General features: G+C 44.5%; 2 protein-coding genes across 4 annotated transcripts in view; both read left to right on the plus strand.

Moving 5' to 3' along the window:
- cacna1ib (calcium voltage-gated channel subunit alpha1 Ib) overlaps positions 1 to 4,484 on the plus strand; it is a 77,209-nt gene extending 72,725 nt beyond the window's left edge. For all 3 annotated transcript variants that reach the window (XM_086119982.1, XM_086119980.1, XM_086119981.1), the window contains one exon: positions 1,835 to 4,484. In XM_086119982.1, the coding sequence (XP_085976108.1) occupies positions 1,835 to 2,200 (366 nt within the window). In that variant the 3' untranslated portion in view covers positions 2,201 to 4,484. The remainder of the gene's footprint in view (positions 1 to 1,834) is intronic.
- A 6,392-nt stretch (positions 4,485 to 10,876) lies between these two features.
- On the plus strand, positions 10,877 to 17,926 carry LOC147199729 (arf-GAP with dual PH domain-containing protein 1). The gene is made up of 11 exons (XM_086120784.1): positions 10,877 to 11,180; positions 12,164 to 12,294; positions 12,413 to 12,504; positions 12,830 to 12,912; positions 13,464 to 13,576; positions 14,255 to 14,401; positions 14,493 to 14,576; positions 15,105 to 15,167; positions 15,941 to 16,012; positions 16,748 to 16,976; positions 17,645 to 17,926. Exons 1-11 carry the CDS (start codon positions 11,102 to 11,104, stop codon positions 17,671 to 17,673), a joined length of 1,122 nt encoding a protein of 373 aa, XP_085976910.1. The 5' UTR covers positions 10,877 to 11,101; the 3' UTR covers positions 17,674 to 17,926.
- Positions 17,927 to 18,085: the final 159 nt, after the last annotated feature.

Raw genomic sequence — 18,085 nt, forward strand, 5'->3', positions numbered from 1 at the left:
TCAGCAACCACAAAAAAGGAGCGGTACTGGATGTAGGAGAGCCACAAAAAAGTCTCAAGAAGCCGTGCCATAAAAGACGGCTGCCATTTTGGTGTGATTTTTACCGCCCATGTTTTGAGAAAAGTTCTGCCTCCAAAGACACCAAATTTGGTGGTCATGTCTTCATTAGGAAACCGACAAAGCAAAGTCTCAAGAAGCTGTGCCATAAAGGAAACAGAAGTCTGCCATTTTATACGCCCCCCCCCACCCCATTGTTAAAAAAATATCTGCTGCTTAGACCAAGTTGAAATTTGGTGTTCATTTCTATCATTGGGAGGCACACAAAAAAGTGTCATGAAGCCATTCCTTAAATGAAGTCTGCTACCGGTATTTGAATTTTTGAGAAATGTTGGACATTTTTGTTTCTTTTTTTTTTAGGGGCACGTCAAAGACGAGCTCCTCCTAGCTATTTTCTGTGAGTGCCACTAAATTTTAAAACGAATATCCTCCCTAAACATGTGACTCTAAATTGTGTTGTTATTGTACGCGGTGAGGAGTGAGGTGAGAAAGCGAAAGTTTGGATCTGACGGGTTCGCTGTGGTGATGACGCAGAGTTGCGTGTTGCCCCCGCTGGCAAAAGGGCAACTTCTGAAATAGTTCTGCCCCCGAAGCCATTTTCTCTCAGCGGCATGAAATTCGCTACGCATGTCCACCATCGGTAGACCCACCAAAAAGTCTCCAGGAGCCATTTCTAAATAGACGCAGGAAGTCTGCCGTGGTGGTTTAGAGCAGTTATTTCCGCGTAGCGCACCTCCGATCCTATCTTAGCTTAAATTTTGATTAACATTTGCCTGACTTGATCCAAGCTGTATCCACATTGCCTGGCTTCCCTCCGTTGGCGTGTGCGTGAAACAAGAACAAAGAGTCTTTTTTTTTTTTTTTTTACTTCTTGTGTATCCATGGCGACCCATCCTTCCCTCTCCCTACCTGGCGGCTTTGTAAAGCTCAGTGCCTCTGTGATCCGGCGGCGCTCGGCGGTGCCGAGCTAATTAGCATGGCTGCCGCTCAGCTTTGTCGGCTGCCGTCGTTCTCGGCTGCCACTCGTGTTCGCATTCTTCTCTGCGGTTATCGTGTTTTTTTTTTCCTTAATCTCGTTTCGTCTCTCGCGGGCTTTCTTCTTTGTTGTCGAAAGCTCCTTTCTCCCCACCCCCCGGCTGTCGGCTTTCGATTGTTTTTGCACTGATCCCTCGATGTCTCCGCTCTTAAGACCCCTCTGACCTTCAGAGGAGGCGGCGCGTTGCTCACACCGCTGACACCACAATCTTCAATTGAAAGTAGTTCGTGAAGCGAAAATTGTGTAAGGTACCGAACCAATGAAGATCAGATGAAAAATACGATGAAAAGAATTTCCATGGAAGTTGGCCGAGCAGACGGGATGATTTCAATGTGTAGTGACGTCCCCCGTGCGCGCTTTGGAATGGCGGCGTCTTCGCGGAGCCCGTTTGCGATGGCAGAACTTCTCTGAAAGTACTCGGAACTTCAAGATCGTAAAAGTGTTGAAACGATCACAGCTGTTTTGCTCAGTTGACAAAAGTACCCGCTGTTTGCATCGATGTCCGCGTGTGGCGCGGCTGATCTGATTAACGTCTCGGGGCACGTCAACGGCGGAATACATCACGCCACGTGCGCAGGTGACCAAAGATCTCAAAAACCTTAAGAAATAAAACTCTCTGCCGGGGTTGACCAAGATCCAGAATGGAATGGAACAATCCGTTGATGGATTTTTATTTTTTTGTGTGGGGGGTCTCGGCGGAGGTCCGGATTCCAAAGTAAACTCTTTCTCTGTATGCCGCAGAGTGGCTCGTCGTCGTCGGCCGCTGGCACTCCCGATGGTAGCCCGCAGGTGGCGCCAGAGGAAAGCCTCAGCTTCAGCATCTCGCCACCTCGCCATCTGGATCCCCAGCGGCACCCGTCAAACCTCACTCCGGTCCGGTATGAGCCCCCGAGCCCAAAGACCCGCGACTCTACTTCCCACCTCCAGGCCAGCAAAGGACTCCAGAGGAGCCCCGGCCTCTCCCGCCAGGACTCCGCCGAGCCCCCCGACGAAGACGTGGCAGAGAAGAGTCTTTCCGACACTCTGAACAGCCTCTCGCTGACCTGTCAGCAAACGAACGCAAAGAGCGGCCGGGAAAGAGACGCAAACTCCCGGAAGAACAGATGAAACTTTTTCACCGCGCCGAGAACTCTTCCGACTCGTTCTGCGATGACCTGACCCTCTCGTCTTTGAACCGTCTGTTCTCTGTGGCGCGGCTGCTCGGGATCGGTTGTCTTGAGAGCGCCCCGCTTTTCACGATTTTGGGATGACAGGTAAGGAGTTCGGGACTAGGGGATTTGGACTCTGGAAGGCGATGTTTTGGAATCTGCCAGTGACCGGAGTAGCTCGAACCGGCGCTGCCCGGCTCGGATTATCGCGCCGTCGCCAACGGCAACGTTGACCGAGAGATGGGTTCTGTCGGGTACGGGACATTGCCAGGTTGTTTTCCGTGATCTTGCGCGTGAATGTCTGCTGTCTGTCCGAAGACGCATTTCCACCAAGCAGAGTGGCCCGATTGGTGGTTTCGGAGGGTAAACAGACCCCCTGACCGTGGACAACAGAAAGCCCGTTTGACTTCCTTCGCGGTTAAGCGGAGACTTTTGGACCAACTGCTTGGTGGAAACACGTTTTCGGTCGGGTTGAAACTGAACCCCTAAAAGTTGTCCAGACCAGTAATATGTCAGTGTGTGTGACTCGCTTCGTGGTTAGGTAGAGACTGTGGACAGTGTAGAGACCTTGGGTCACGCAAACCCCAAAACCGACGCGTACCGTGCCGAACCGTGCCGCCGCCTAGTGGAAACTGGAATTTGGAGCTCGTCCGGTCTGAAAATGAACCACGAAAAGTGGTACGTATCAATTATGTCAGCACTTTTGTTTTCCTACACGGCTTGGTGGAGACTTCAGCAAACGGATTCCCAAAAATGAATGTGCATCGAAATGAACCAAATCCTTCTTGCTGCTTTGTGCAAAAACAGATTTTCTGTGTTTTTATGGGGTCTGAAAGTGACCCCCCCCCCCCCAAAAAAAGGCTTGGCTCACTTTTATCTCAGCGCCTTTCACAACCTTCACGGTTGGGTTCAGAATCTGAAAATTGAAAACCAAAATAAACGCAAACCGAAATATATGTACTGCTGCTTGGTCGAAACAGGTCTTCAGTGTCGTTGCCTTGTCTGAAATAAACCAGGAAAAGTGCTTTGGATCAGCAATAGGCCAGGATCTTTCAGTTCTCGGTTCAGTAGCCCGATTTTGGACCACGGCGTCTCAATGATTTTATGTCGCCGTGGTTAAGTTGAGACTCTGGACCACAAAAACCCAAATGGGTGCATTCGTAACCATACCACGCTGCTGCTCGGTGGGAACGGGACTTTGGATCTGGTAGGGCCTGAACATGGACGACTAAATAAAAGATCCACGCGGGCTCCTCGGCTGTGCACGTACCCCCACGAAAAGGGCTAAAAATGCGCGATGAAGAGAGTGCCGGCGTGCGGCAAATACTGTTGATGCCCCAACGTGGCGTTTTGAACTGCAGGGGCTGTGTGGAAAATTGACTTCCATAGCACCTGAGCTGTTTTTGACACTGCACCTCTCCTGGCTAGTTTTACATCCTTCCTCGTTGAGTTGACCTGTGTGGCGCCCCCTGTAGGCCATCGTTTGACTGGTTCCACGCCACGCGGACCTTCTGCAAAGTCTCTTTGCGTTCTAAAAGGTACATATTATCGGGAAAAAGACCTTTACATGGCTTCCTCTCACTTTCACTTCATCAAAGGTAAGCGTAGCTGCAGTGTTGCTGCATATTAGAAAGATGCAGGGGGGGGCGGAAAGCTATCCACCCCCATGCTGAAACGGACCTCTCGGTTTTGGTTTTACAATCTCTGATCTGACTCAGGTCTGCCGACAATGTAGCAAGAAAGCAAAAATGAAAGATTCTCGATTTGTCTCATTGGTTGTTTTGGTTTCGCTTTCGGCTCGTCGGGTCTGCTCCGAGCCTCCCGGCCGAACGTTTCTTGCGAGGAACCGTTTGTGTAGACCTCGGGCAGGGGGGACACACGCACGCGTATGCATGACCAGCCGAGACTTGATCATCGGCCTCCCTCGGAGAGGTCGTGAGTATTAAATACACTTATCGTCCTCCCCCCCCCCCCCCACACACACACACCCTTGGAGATATGCAATATGTTTTAGTAGCTGTACAGATAGACGTCTGAGAATTGAGAAGACTATATTTATGTCGTAGAATACAAATCCCCGCGGGATCGAAAGGTCGCAGAAAGGATGCTGTTGTGTTCCATGTGCCGTGTATCCGCCTTCTCAGCAGACCTCCTCACCTCCATCCCCCCAAATTGCATGTGACACTTCTGTTTCCGTTTTCCTGAATGTCACTCTGGTGTCATATAAAACGAGCTTTTCAGCAGCCGACCGTCTCCGAGCCGTCCTTCCCCCCATCCCTCCACGTCGGCAATCGGTCTCGTAGTTCCGGGCGGCCGCCGCTCAAGCAGCCGCAGGGGCGACAAATTAGTTCTTGTCGAGGTCGTGCAAACTCAGTACGGCTTCGAAAAGAAGTCGTCCCACTCCTTCTACTCTTCAAACTTCTTCATCGGTCCAAGAAACCGAGTGAAGCCGAAGACTTGGCTTGCTTTTCTTTTTTTTTTTTTTAATTATGATTAATCAGTGTGTGTTTACAAGCCAACAGGTTGAGTGGTGTGCCGCAGAGAAAGCCGCTTAATATGCATGGTGCAATCTAAAGGGGCGGGGCCGTGTAATTAGCGTCCCAGCCTCCCCCGTCGAGTGCGTCGTAACGCTCGAGCGCTGATGTGGAACGACGAGGCGCGACGAGGAAATGAAAGAAGGTGCAAGGAGGCTCAAATCAAGGCCCGCACTTTCTCACAATTTATCAAGTCCCAAACGCAAATGTAGCGGTCAAAACAGCCCTCAAGCAGGAGCAGTCTTCAGAAGACTTACAAAGACCTCGGCAGGTGGATGTATAAAAACCAAAAAGCTATCCTGATCATTCATAATGAGTCCTCGAGTAGCGGCTGTCTAGAGACCTTTCGCAGGTGCCAACGAGAAAAACATAGTCGTCAAAAACACGTCCTCCTCATGACAACCGGCACTTGAAGAGCAGCGGTAGCACCAAAAGAGAAGGTCATCATCCAGAAAAAAACGTTTGTTCGATATGAAAACCATCAAGTCGGCGTTCTAGTCAGATCTCGGCAAGCGCCATTCCGGAGATCCTCACCGATGTGCGGCTGGTGTTGCTTGTCAGAAGAAAAGGACAATAATCCGGAAAGAGCCATTTCTTGTGAATCCAACATTCTAGTCTGCACCCGAGCAGCAGCTTTTTTTCGGAGCTTCGCGCTGATGTGTTGGTGCTGTTCGTCAACAGAGAAATACAATAACTGTTTACAAAAAAACTAGTGATACATTTCATGAATAAAAGGAGACCGGCGAGGAAGCCGCCTTTGCCTAAAACGTCAACACAATGAAGCCCGATTCAATTTTAACGACGCGATGGAGGAAAGCCATGAAAATCGGGCAGCAGTCCCGACTCGCTGCCCAGCCGCAGGCGGCAGATGTCGACTGCTAACGAAGCAGATGCTCGACGGGTCGAGGGGAAAGGCGACGTGGCGAGAAGAAACAGACGGCAAAGACCTCTGCCACCAATTAGCGTTTGTCCGCGTGAGACCGCGTCCGTGCCGTGACATCATCATCGCCGCTTAAATGTTCGGGAAGGTTGCTGAATCGGCGTGACCGTCATTTTTTTTTAAACGTCATGATTTTTTTTTCTTTTTTGTATATAACATTCACTTAGTTTAATTTAGTTTTTAGATCTGATTTGTTCATTTCTTAGTTTTAGTATTAGTTTTGTTTTTTTTCTTTAATATATGGAGTATTTAGTGAACGCAAGGATCTGTAAATTAAAATTATTTTAAAAGATTATACATACATATATATATATATATATATATATATATATATATATATATACATATATATATATATGTGTATATATATATATATATATATATATATATATACATTGTATATAATTCCTATATTCAAACCCATACTGTGGAGAAAAAAAAAGACTTGATTTCCAGAAATGCATTTAAATGGACATCAAATTTCAATTCCATGCCTATTTTTGCTATTCGCAGGCCAACACAGTCTCGATCAGTTGTTATTGTTAGTTAAAAAAAAAAAAGTTTCAAATTTCATTTTGTTTGTTAAACTTCCTTTTTTTTCTTTTTCATTTAATTTCGTGAACAAAAACGGTTTCTTCAGTGTGCTTTTTTTTTTCATAAGTTTTCGATAACCAACTATAACGTCGCACATGTTACTTTTTCAGTTTCTGGAATTTTTGCTTCTCAGTAACACTTCAATAATATAATCACACACATAATGGCCCGACAACATGGACATTGTTTTCCTTCTTTTTTTTTTTTTCATTTTTCTCTGTGTGAGCGAGAACCGGTTTGAATTTGAACGCTCTCCAACGCAATCGAATTGACATTGTTGGCCAGCGGGCTGGAAGGAACGACAAGCCGCCTTTCCAACATGCCCGCGCCCTCTTTAAAGCCTGCTTGATGATGCCGGCGCACGCCTCTCCATATGTGAGCTCTGCTTCCGTGTCCTTCATTCCCACTCAAGCGCACGTGTGGGACTTGGCAACGCGGCAAGTGTCATTTGGAGTTTTTCCAAAAAATGGCCACATGGATAAAGCCCCGCTTGGCTTCAAGCGTCCAATGGCATTTGTTCATGTTCGTCAATAAGTCATGTCAGCAACATGCATTTGCATTCTATTTTGGTCCGCTTCATATTTATTTTCGGGTGCAATTCCGTTGGCAACCGCCTCATGGTGGCACACGGTTTTGTTTGACACCGGACAACAAACCACAACCGCAGAAGAAAAGGTTTCTAGAAGATGAATGAATGTCAACCCTCTTCAATCCTGATTTTTACGCCGACACAAAGTGATGCCTGTCGGTTGATCTTATCCATCCGTCCATTGTCAGAGCCGCTTGTCCTCGCGAGGGTCACGAGTGTGCTGGAGCCTCTCCCAGCTGTCTTTGAGCAGTAGCCAATCGCAGGAGTTGATTTTTTGGGGGGGGGGGGGGGGGGAGTTATTCCTATTGATATTATCTTTTTTTTTATGGTATAACTTTGGACGTGGTTATTGATGTATATTGTGAGATCATACGTTGAAAAAAAAATAACAGGATTGACTTTATAAGTGAGGCCAATTTATGAATACAGGCTCTGACTTTTTTTGGAAATGATTGAAAACAAACAAACAAACAAACAAACAAACAAAAATGTCCTTTTTCACATTTTCAGCAAAACATGACATGTCCATTGAAATGGACGCATGCCCTGGCGGGACTGACGATGCGATGAATGCTGAAACCATCAGTTCGCTCTCTAACTTTTGACATCCTCTCGTCACGCTGAACATCAAGTCACGTGCTGCTGCGCTCCCTGCGCGACTGCCTGGAGTATCATCCCCTCGCTCTGCTGCCTTCATGCCCCCAACGCCGATTGTTTTGACAACGCCCCCGCGCCTGCTCCACATCACATCGTGTTTACGTTGTCACGGTGAAGGAGGCCCAACGCTTGCTGACAATTGCCAGTCAAAGTCAATCACTCTGAATGATGATCCCCTCCCTCAACGCCTTTGATCAAATCATGACTGCCATCCATCTCCAATGCTTTTCCCCACAAAAAACATCATATGCCCATCCAGCCGCATTGACCATGTGTCAAGCTCTCTTCAAATTGGGTAAAGTGGTCATAAGGTCATTTTCCCGCCGCCCGTTGGACTTTTGAGGTAGAGCTTTGCGCAAACTCCGAGCGAATCCCACTGCCTGTCCTTCCACCTTGGAGGGTTTTTTTCCCCCTCTTTTGACCGTGCGTCGACTCCGCAAAGAAGTCTCAAATGAGCCAGTGAGGGGATGCCAGAGTAGGGGTGATGTGCTCCCTCTTACGAGCACCAGTAAAGAATTGAGCAGCAGCATTCTGGACCAACTGTAGACGCTTCATGGAGGAGTGACTGACTCCAAAATAAAGTGCATGACAGTAATCCCGCTGGGATGTGACGAAGCAATGAATGACTGTTTCAAAGTGCCCACCAGAGAAAGGAGAAACTTGACTTGAGCCGGCCACCTAAAATGAAAGAAACCGGACTTAACAACGGCACCAATTTCAAATCACTGTGCAGTTTAAGGCCCAATTTCGAGACTGTTGGCTTCAGCTAAGGAGCCAGCGGGCCCAAATCTGCAGGCTGGCATGGACAAGCGCCACTGGTGACAAACACCATCACTTCTGATTTCTTTTCATTGAAATTCAAGACATTCACTGCCATCCAAGTCTTGAGACCTTCAAAACCTCATGAGCGCTCCAAGAATCAAGCTTGGCAAATATCTAGCGATCTCTTTATATATATACTGTGTGTGTGTGTGTATATATATATATATATATATATATATGAGAGACAGAGAGAGAGAAAACACCCACACTATATGCTTACTACATGTTAGCCATACATGCAATTTACTGTATCCATATTTATAAGTACAAAAGTATGCTATCGGCTTTCAAACTCACCCACTCATCACCCCCTCCACCAAGGTAACAACCAGTCGTTTGCCCTCCACGTCGTTACATAAACAGTGTGTGTGTGTGTGTGTGGGGGGGGGGGGGATAAATACATTTTAAAAAATAGATAATCGTTCCGCCTCTCAGGGTGAAGGTGGATAATCCAGAGGGAAGGATATCTTGGCGGCACCAATTTATTCAGACTCTTCATTTAATAACGGCTGACATCAGAAGTTTTTCACCAGCCTTAGCTGACAACCGAACGAGAGAGGGGGAGGGCTGGGGGGGGGGGGGGCAATAATCATGTCGTTTTCTGAGTGTGGAGAGACGCTGTGACAGCTCATTAAAAAAAAAAAATTCTTAATTGAATTCATAATTATGTTTTGAAAAACTCTGATCTGAGAAAGGAATGACAGGTTTGATAGATTTTCGTCTTTGATCCAACTGCCCGCTGCCTCGATCTAATGATAAATTGCAGTTACAGTATTTAGATTTCGTTGATGGGAAATATATTAAAATAAAATAAAAAACATTAATGGAAAGAAATAAAAAATAATAACTCCATAAATTAAAAAATATATGTATTTTAAATCAAAACAATAGGAAACTAATACTTTTTATGTCTTTCTTTTATTCTTTTTAAAACCCTGAGGAGACCCTGAGATTGGTCTTCCGACGTCATCTTTGTGCGCATAATACTTTTTCCGTTTGCTTGTTTTTTCTCAAATTGTATGTTCCCGTTTTAGATGTAAATACGTGTATATATTTGTCATTTGTTTTCTGTTTTTAAAATACATGCTGTCTTGCCCGTGTTGTCTCTTTTAATTTTGGTCATGCTTCTTACAAGGGTTTGTTTGTATTGGCAATTTTCGATGAGGTGTCTTGCTTCTTTCTGTGTGTCTTTCATTCTGGAGTCGCAATGGTGTGTTGTTCTTGTTGTTGATGATGTAAAACTTTCCTCCTTATTCCAATGTCTCTTCGTTAATAATGGGATGACAGTGATGAATTTCCGAACCGCTTGATCCTCACTAGGGTCGCGGGGGGTGCTGGAGCCTATCCCAGCTGTCTTCGGGCAGTGGGCGGGGGACACCCTGAATCGTTTGCCAGCCAATCGCAGGGCACACAGAGACGAACAACCATCCACGCCCACACTCACACCTAGGGACAATTTAGAGCGTTCAATCAGCCTGTTTTTTGGAATGTGGGAGGAAACCGGAGTACCCGGAGAAAACCCACGCAGGCCCGGGGAGAACATGCAAACTCCACACAGGGAGGCCGGAGCTGGAATCGAACCCGGTACCTCTGCACTGTGAGGTCGACGTGCTAACCACTGGACTACCGGGCCGCCTTCAGTGATGAATTATTTTCTTGAAACGCGCCACGGCAACACGCTCGAATTCCAAACGTGATACACTGTTTCCTCCTTTTGGCCAAAGTGGATATTACATACTTGTGAGTGGTTTAGGTTAGCCTGACTTCATTTTTAGGGTACTTTTGAGGACAGTTTTATACTGTCGATTTTTATATTTTATATAAGCCAAAAATCTGAATCCTTTTGTATTTAATAAAATTATTTATTTTGTGATAGATAGATCGCATTATTGCCCGCCCAAGAGGGTGTTGGGTTAATCATGATATCATATACGATTAATTCATTTTTCTATTGGATGCTTTTTATACATGGATTTTTTTGACAGCAACAGAGAAAAATACCGATGCCTGCTCAGACTGTTGCCCGCCTAAGGGGGACTTTGGTCCAGATCCTAATTAGGAGGCCGCACCTCCCCAGTCTGGATTTTGCATTTTATTTTTTAGGTGGTTTGGGGAGACCTCAGAACTATGCCCTTTAGTTGTGCACCTCATACATTTCATTTCTTTTTCTTATAGTTTTTTTTCAATTGGCACTCCTTGCCCCGCCACTCGTCGAGTCCAACTCGGGTTGTTGTCCGCCATGAGCTCGAACACTTCTGCTCACCTAAGCCGCTCCTCCAACCAAAGTGTGGCCCGCCCACCTCCCCTTTTTTTTTTAAGGTCCTCATGTGCGAGATGCGCAGTGGCTTTTTGCGCAATCATGCAGAAGGGGAAAAAAAAACAGTTCGCACCGCCCTTTGCAATGGACTTCCTTGTACAGTATCGGGTTACACCAGGTAACCGTTACACGCACCCACACACACACACACACACACACACACACACACACACACACTCAATCGCGGGCTGAGTCACTGGTGGAATTTACGCACTGACTGTGTCTCTCCAGCATGGACGCGCTCCCCTTATGAGGACTTCGCCATTGTGTGTATCCAGTCTGAGGCGCACTTCTGGGGTGCCAGGAGGAGATAGACCTTGGAAGACCCCCACCACCACCACCACCGACCACCATAATTTATTCCTCTGCGTTTGCTCGTTAGAAGAAGAGAATTGGATCTGTCCACCATGTCGATGTCCACTCGTGCACTCCGGGAAATCCTGCAGAGGGCTGGAAATGACACCTGTGCGGACTGTGGAGCAGCAGGTGAGTAGGGCATTTACTTTAGTTTTCTGTCGATGGGTGTGTGCGCGTGCATTTTCTAAATTAAAAAACGGGGGAAAGTCATCGGGAGTGAAAAGATTTTCGGACTTGTGCGACGTGGAAACTCCAGGAGGATTTGAAATGTAGTGCAAGTCGTGACATGCTGCACACGCCCTCGGCCCACTCCGCTCGTCTGTGCTGGCATGCCAAGGAAGCTCCGCTTTTCCTTCAAATGTGTCTTCAAGGAGGTATCGAAAGGGAGACAGTCAAATACTAAATACAAAAAAAGTTTTTTGGACCCGAAGGTTACCCAGAAGCATGCCCTATGACGACGATCGCTTGGCCAATGAAGACGATTTTAGGACCAACACACCCCAAAAATAAGCAATGTACTTGAGCAACCACCAAGCCAAACTTTTTTACAACCACCTTATTAAAAGGCTTTATTTGCAAAAGGTGCCAGCAAAGCATTAGAGTTAACGAAAAATAACAAAAAATGAAACCCCCCCCCCAAAAATGTTTTTTGCACCACTGTCATGTAAACATATGAACAAAATGACTCTATGCTTTGGGTTTTCTTTTTTTTTTTGGAAGTCTTTAATTTATGTGTTCTTGTCGTCTGGTTCCGTCTCCTTTAAGGAATGCGGCCTGCATCTTCTTCCGAGATAAGAATCTGATAAGAATGTTTGCCAGATAAGAAAAAGGCAAATCAATCCAATGAAGGCTAAAAGTTGGAACATTAACCCCACCACCACCACACCTTTTTAAAATTATTTTTACATAATCGGCCATGAGTTTGGCTTAATATACAAATTGTACAAAGCTGTTGGATTTCCACGCCATTTGCCGTCTTGAAAAGTTGCCTCATTTCAGCTCACAGATCCCTCCGGTGTATTGCGACAACATTTCGATATGAAAATGACCCATCAAATATTACCCGTTCAGGGGATCCTTCTGTGAGTGAACTTCCTGTTGTGGTAGCGCAGATCCCGACTGGGGTTCGACCTCGTTGGGGGTGTTCATCTGCTTGGCCTGTTCCGGCATTCACCGGAACATTCCCGACATCAGCAAGGTCAAGTCGCTGAGTCTTTCCCATTGGGAGGACCACGAGGTCCAGGTAGCACCACTGAGTTTTCGCCATTTATTTATTTTTTTTAATGATGTCCATGCCCTTATTTCGAAGTACTGTGTGTGCTCTATTTTTAAATTTTTATTTATTTTATTTTTTTTGTCAGTTCATGGCGGAGAATGGAAACGAGCGGATGAAGAACAAATACGAGGCCGCCGTTCCCGTCTACTATTACAAGCCGTCACACAAAGACTGCCAGTGAGAACAGACTTTTTCAACAATTGTTGAGTCAGAAGCGAAAGTTAGCTTTGAAGCTAGCATGCTAATTCAACATTTAAACTCATTCAATGCCTGGGAAGTTTTTTCATGTCTTTTAAGAATCCAAACGTTCGATCGCAGGTGTCTGGGTCTGAAAATGGGCTGGCAGTGGGATGAGTTTACGTGTCTTGGCTGGGTCGCCAATATTACGCGTCACAAAAGTTGTCAGTGACAACGGCGATTTCGAACGAGCTAGCGTAGCAGCCTCCTGCTCTCACGCAGATTGTTCAATCCTTTGTGTTGGTTTTATTGTGTTGTTTGTTAGGGTGCTGAAGGAGCAGTGGATTCGAGCAAAGTACGAGCGCAAGGAATTCACCGAATCGGCCAACAAGTTTACGTACGAGGAAGGCAAGTGGAGACGCACGCATTCTGATTCAAAGCCAGAGTAAAGAAAAATGTTGCCATTTTGGGGTTTTAAATTTTTTTGAAGTAGTGCTTTGATTATATCCTGTAATAAAAACGGGGTTAAAAATTATGTAATGTTTGTTTTCTCAATGCAGCACATATTCTGAAAATGTAGTTTTGAGGATTGTTTTGTTGTTGTTGATAAACGTTTTTTTTTTTTTTTTTTTTACAAACAGTACTACTTTGTAATTGTTGAAAAAACTTTTGGGGTAGTGTTGCATTTATTTTGAAAGGAGAACGATTTTGTTGTTTTTTTTAGGATTTTTTAAATCATGTTTTTCTCAAGCAGTGATTTTATGGATAATTTCTCTGTTTTTTTTAAGTACTTTTAATTTTTCATCATGTAGCCTTCATTCTGAAAAACTGCAAATTTTAGACGAAACTGGTATTTTCAAGAGAATCCTGCGCCCTTTTGAAAATCAAAGACTTATTCCCCCAAAAAGTATTTTGAGAGTCAAATGACACCAACGCTAAGCTTGACCTTTGCCCCGCAGCCATCAGGGACGGCACCTTGATGAAAAGGGGCCGCGACAACGGCCTCTTCCTCAGCAGGCGATTCGTCCTCTCTGAGCGGGAGGGCACGCTAAAGTACTTCACCAAACATGATGTAAGCAAACGTCCTAGCCACACACACACACACACACACACATATATCAGCCGCAACAACAAAACAACAACACACGGTACAAATTTAACTTTATCCTGTTCTGATTCCGATTTTTCTTGAGAAAAAAAATGCGACATTGCTGTTAAATAAATTATTTTCCCATGATTTAAAAAAAAATCCTTCAACTGAAAATAAAACCGTTCATTTTTTCTCCAAAGAGGATTAATAATAGATATACCATTTGACTGTTACACTCAGTTTTTTAATGAAAAAAAATTGTGCAATTTTCCAAGTTCTTTATTACTATTTTTATTCTACAAAAATGTGTTTTTTATTCCTGCAGAATGGCCACAAGATTTATGTAATACAGTAATCCCTCACTATAACAGTTCATCTTTCACACCTGAGCTGTCTGATTTTTTTTCATGTTTTTTTTTTTTTAACCGTGCATTTGTGTTCTGCATCCTGATTGGCTCAGGGACTGTCGACCATGTCAACAGTCTCCATGCCTCATTGCTGGACAGCTTGCCAAATTTTCTCCAGGACAAAGTCCACAGTATCGAAGAAACGTTCAAGACTATCCATTTTCCCCAATAATATATATATTTTTTGTAGGGCGTGGCTTAGAAAAGAGATGCACATAAACTCCCAAGATTTTGTATTTTCCGCCCCCTGCAGGCCAAGGAGCCCAAAGCGGTGATCAAGGTGGACAGCATCAACGCCACCTTCCAGCCCGACAAGATCGGACATCCCAACGGCCTGCAGATTACGTATCTCAAAGATTACAGCACCCGCAACATCTTCCTTTACCACGACAGCGGCAAGGTCCGCCTCGGAGTGACGCTACCGCAAACGCGCGGGTCGCCGAGGGGTCCGTACGTTGGTCCCGGCCTGATTCTTTGCCTTGTCCCCGCAGGAGATCGTCGACTGGTTTAATTCCATCCGAGCCGTCCAGCTTCACTACATGAAGGTGGCCTTTCCCGGAGCCACCGATGCAGAGGTCAGTACGCTCCATAGCGCCCCCCTGGAAGCTTCCGCCAATTGGCACGCAATTGGGCGGACATGTCTATCCCCCCCCACCCAAAAAAGACCATGCTCGAAAGAGACTCAAGGACGACCCCTCGACTGAAACTGAACAGGAAGTCAACAATTTTGGTCTGACTCGCCCATTTTGGAGAATGTAATGAAAAATGAGGCCTCAGAATTTGTTTGAAGAAAAAAAAAAATCTGCTACGATCACCGGTGTAACCAATGAACATGAAACTGGGCCGAAGTGTCTTTCTTAACACGATCCTTGGAAAATTCTCTCGAACCCATGACGGAACTACTTTGTACTTTGTCCAAGCCCAACATGGGAATTGGCCAAAAATGAGTCCCAATTAGCTTGTTTTCTGGACAGATAGTTGACTTCAAATTGACCGTGAAATCTCAACGCGGGCATGGGACAATGTCTAAGTATGGGGATTTAAAAAACGTATTTTTCTTTTTTTTAATTAACTGTTGACTGTTGCGTGTTTGTTGGTCTCAGCTGGTTCCGAAACTCACCCGTAACTTCCTGAAAGAGGGCTACATGGAGAAGACGGGTCCCCGGGTAGGTCCGGCCAAAAGACACAAGAACAATGCAATTCAACAAAATATGACACAACACACAAATTTAAAAAAAAAGTAAATAATAATAATAATCAAAAATAAAAGCTGGAATAAAGAATGTAAAATAAGCATAACGCAAAATATGTCACAGGAAAAACAAAAATAGTTTGGCCCGCTTTGTGCTCGCTGGCTGATTTATGAAGACGTCGCATGAATGATCATTGAAAAATGCTCGCCTTAGTGCAGTTTGTTCTTTTTATGGGGGCGGTGGGGGGGAGGGGGGTTCTGAATGTGGACACGGGATTTTAAAGGGGCCCTTTCATCCTTCCAGTTTTTTTCATGTATCGGGCCCTCAAATGAAAAAGTTTGGACACCCCTGACGTCTATAATTTTGAAAGGTTATATTGGAATTAGCTTGCCTTGAGATTATTTTGTTGACATTGCGTTTTATTCCAGTCAAATGAACCAAAAGCCACGTCCAAAGTCCACCAATTGCCGTTCACAATTTCCGTACGAAATGATGGCTGGTGGCCTGCACACATCGGAGTCTCGGACCGGAACAAACGACTCCAATCCGAGACACGAACGCTAACAATGCCTCTTTCAACATTGAGCCTTTTCGGAAACCTGAACCTCCACTTAACTCGGACTCGGATTTCCCCCGTCCGTCTTTCCATCTGAAAGACGTCATTCAAGTTTGGGCAAAAAATCTCGCGCGCGTGACTGCAGCACTGGTAACAATTACTGTTTTGTTTTTGGTTGTGTTTTTGCTAGCAAACAGAAGGCTTCAAGAAACGTTGGTTCACTTTAGACCAGAGACGACTCATGTACTACAAGGACCCGCTGGTAGGACAAACACACACACACACACACACGTTTACTCCACGTGCTCATATTAAATCAACTTGATGCCTGTCAGATTGGGATTTTTTTTTCTTTGTTTATAGCTTTATTGGTGTAATATGACCGTTCTTTCCACAAAATTTCACATTTCACAAAAAAATCTAAATTTAAAAATGTTTCACACACACATCTAACAAAATGTGATTTAGGGTTTTTTTTTGGTGCCGGTTTATCACCATATGGCACAGTTCTAACAAATTTCATTTTTTGATCATAAATTCTCAGAATTGAATAAATGTGCAAATATTTGCACAAAAAAAAACAACGTTGCATAATTTCATCATTTTACTCAAAATTAAAAAGAATTCTGGCACAATGGTCAATTTTTTGTTGCAAATTTGTTGTAAACTAATTCTAGTCAACATGCAATTTTCTGACAAATTACTTCCACAAAAAAAAAAACATTTAATCTTAAACTCAGACAAAATTATTGCACAAATATTTTTTAATACAAAAATCAAACCGTCTCCCAAAACTGCAAACAAATATTCACAAAAACAAAAAAAGTTGACAAAATTACACAATCGTACTCATGAAAGTGAAAATGAACTCCAGCTCGATGGCCATTTTGAAAGCATTTTTTGAAGCAAAATGTTTGGTGAAAATGCCCTTTTTTTCTCTCTCTCTCTTAAGCAAGGCCATTTGTCTCCGAACCATTTTTTTTTTCTCCTTTTGCAGGACGCCTTCGCCAAGGGCGAGGTGTTCCTGGGCAGCAAGGAGCACTACAGCGCCTCGGCCGGCCTGCCCGCCGGCACCTACTGCAACGGCGCGTGGCAGCACGGCATCACCATTGTCACGCCCGACCGCTGCTTCCTGTTCACGTGCGAGACGGAGGCCGAGCAACTCGACTGGCTCAAGCTTTTCAACGACGTCGTGAACGCGCAGATGTCCCCGCAGGAGTACACCAGTAAGACCTCAGCGTGGTATTTTATTTTATTTTTTTTTACCCCAACAGCAGCGCAGCCTAACTCGAACTTATTAAAGTAAAATAAAATAACGGTTGGCTACCCACACCGCTACCTGAAGCCATTTGATCAAAAGAAGCCTGTGCCGTCTTTCGAGGCTGCACATCCACCCTTTGGTACTTTGGTATCGTTTTTGTTCAATTGAGTCAAGGCAGAAGCAGTTTGCTGCAGACAGAAACTAAAAGCGAAGAGCGGAGCTTAAGTGAGAGGCTCAGTTGGCTCACTCGCTTGAATCTTCGCAACGCAAGACAAACGTCGCTCGCATACAATTTGGCGACAGGGCGAAACTGCAACAATATTCTTTCAATCTACCTTTTATTTCTTTCTTTCTTTATTTTTACACACTGAAACTGTCTCCTGAAATTATAGGTTGAGCTCACTCAAAATGACAAAATTCAGACACATTTCTAACATTTGATTTTTTTTTATTAGGAAATTCCACCATTTTCAGTTTTTATGGTATTCAAGCAATAATCAGATTTTTAAAAAATTAACTCTCTAAAATTGACAACAAAAAAAGATGGAAAAATCAAGAAAACATTTTCTGTCCAAATTTCAAATGCAACAACTGGCAGTCTATTCATGCAACTTGTGTGTGTTTTGTTTCCAGTGGAGGCTTTGTTCAAGCACAGACATTGACCCAGCAGCAGATCGCTAACAGGATTTTTTTTTTTTTTTTTTTTGGCCCCCCATCAAGTGTTCAAAAAACCAGGACTGAAAATAACAAGCAACGAGTGGGCCATCTTCTCAAGCGTTCAACAATCCAACAGCGCCATTCAGTGGCTCTTTTTATATCCCAACCGATGATAAGTCTCTCCGATTGTATTTTCTTTTCTTTAATATATTTTGGGAGGCTTACACTTCCATTGCATTTAATAAAATGTTTATTTCAGAGTAATTTGCCGGGGCTTTGTTTTTAAAAAATGTTTTCGTTTTTCAGAGTACATTTTTTTTCTGGTTTACAAATATGTTTTTCCGATTTATTTTCTATTTTCTGGAATAGTTTTCTTTTTACAGATTTTTTTTCTCTTTTAAGGGGGGTTTGTTCTCT

The sequence above is a fragment of the Hippocampus guttulatus genome, chromosome 9 (genome assembly GCF_054856545.1).
Source record: "Hippocampus guttulatus isolate MCC_2025c chromosome 9, RoL_Hgut_1.0, whole genome shotgun sequence".
NCBI classification, from domain to species: Eukaryota; Metazoa; Chordata; class Actinopteri; order Syngnathiformes; family Syngnathidae; genus Hippocampus; species Hippocampus guttulatus.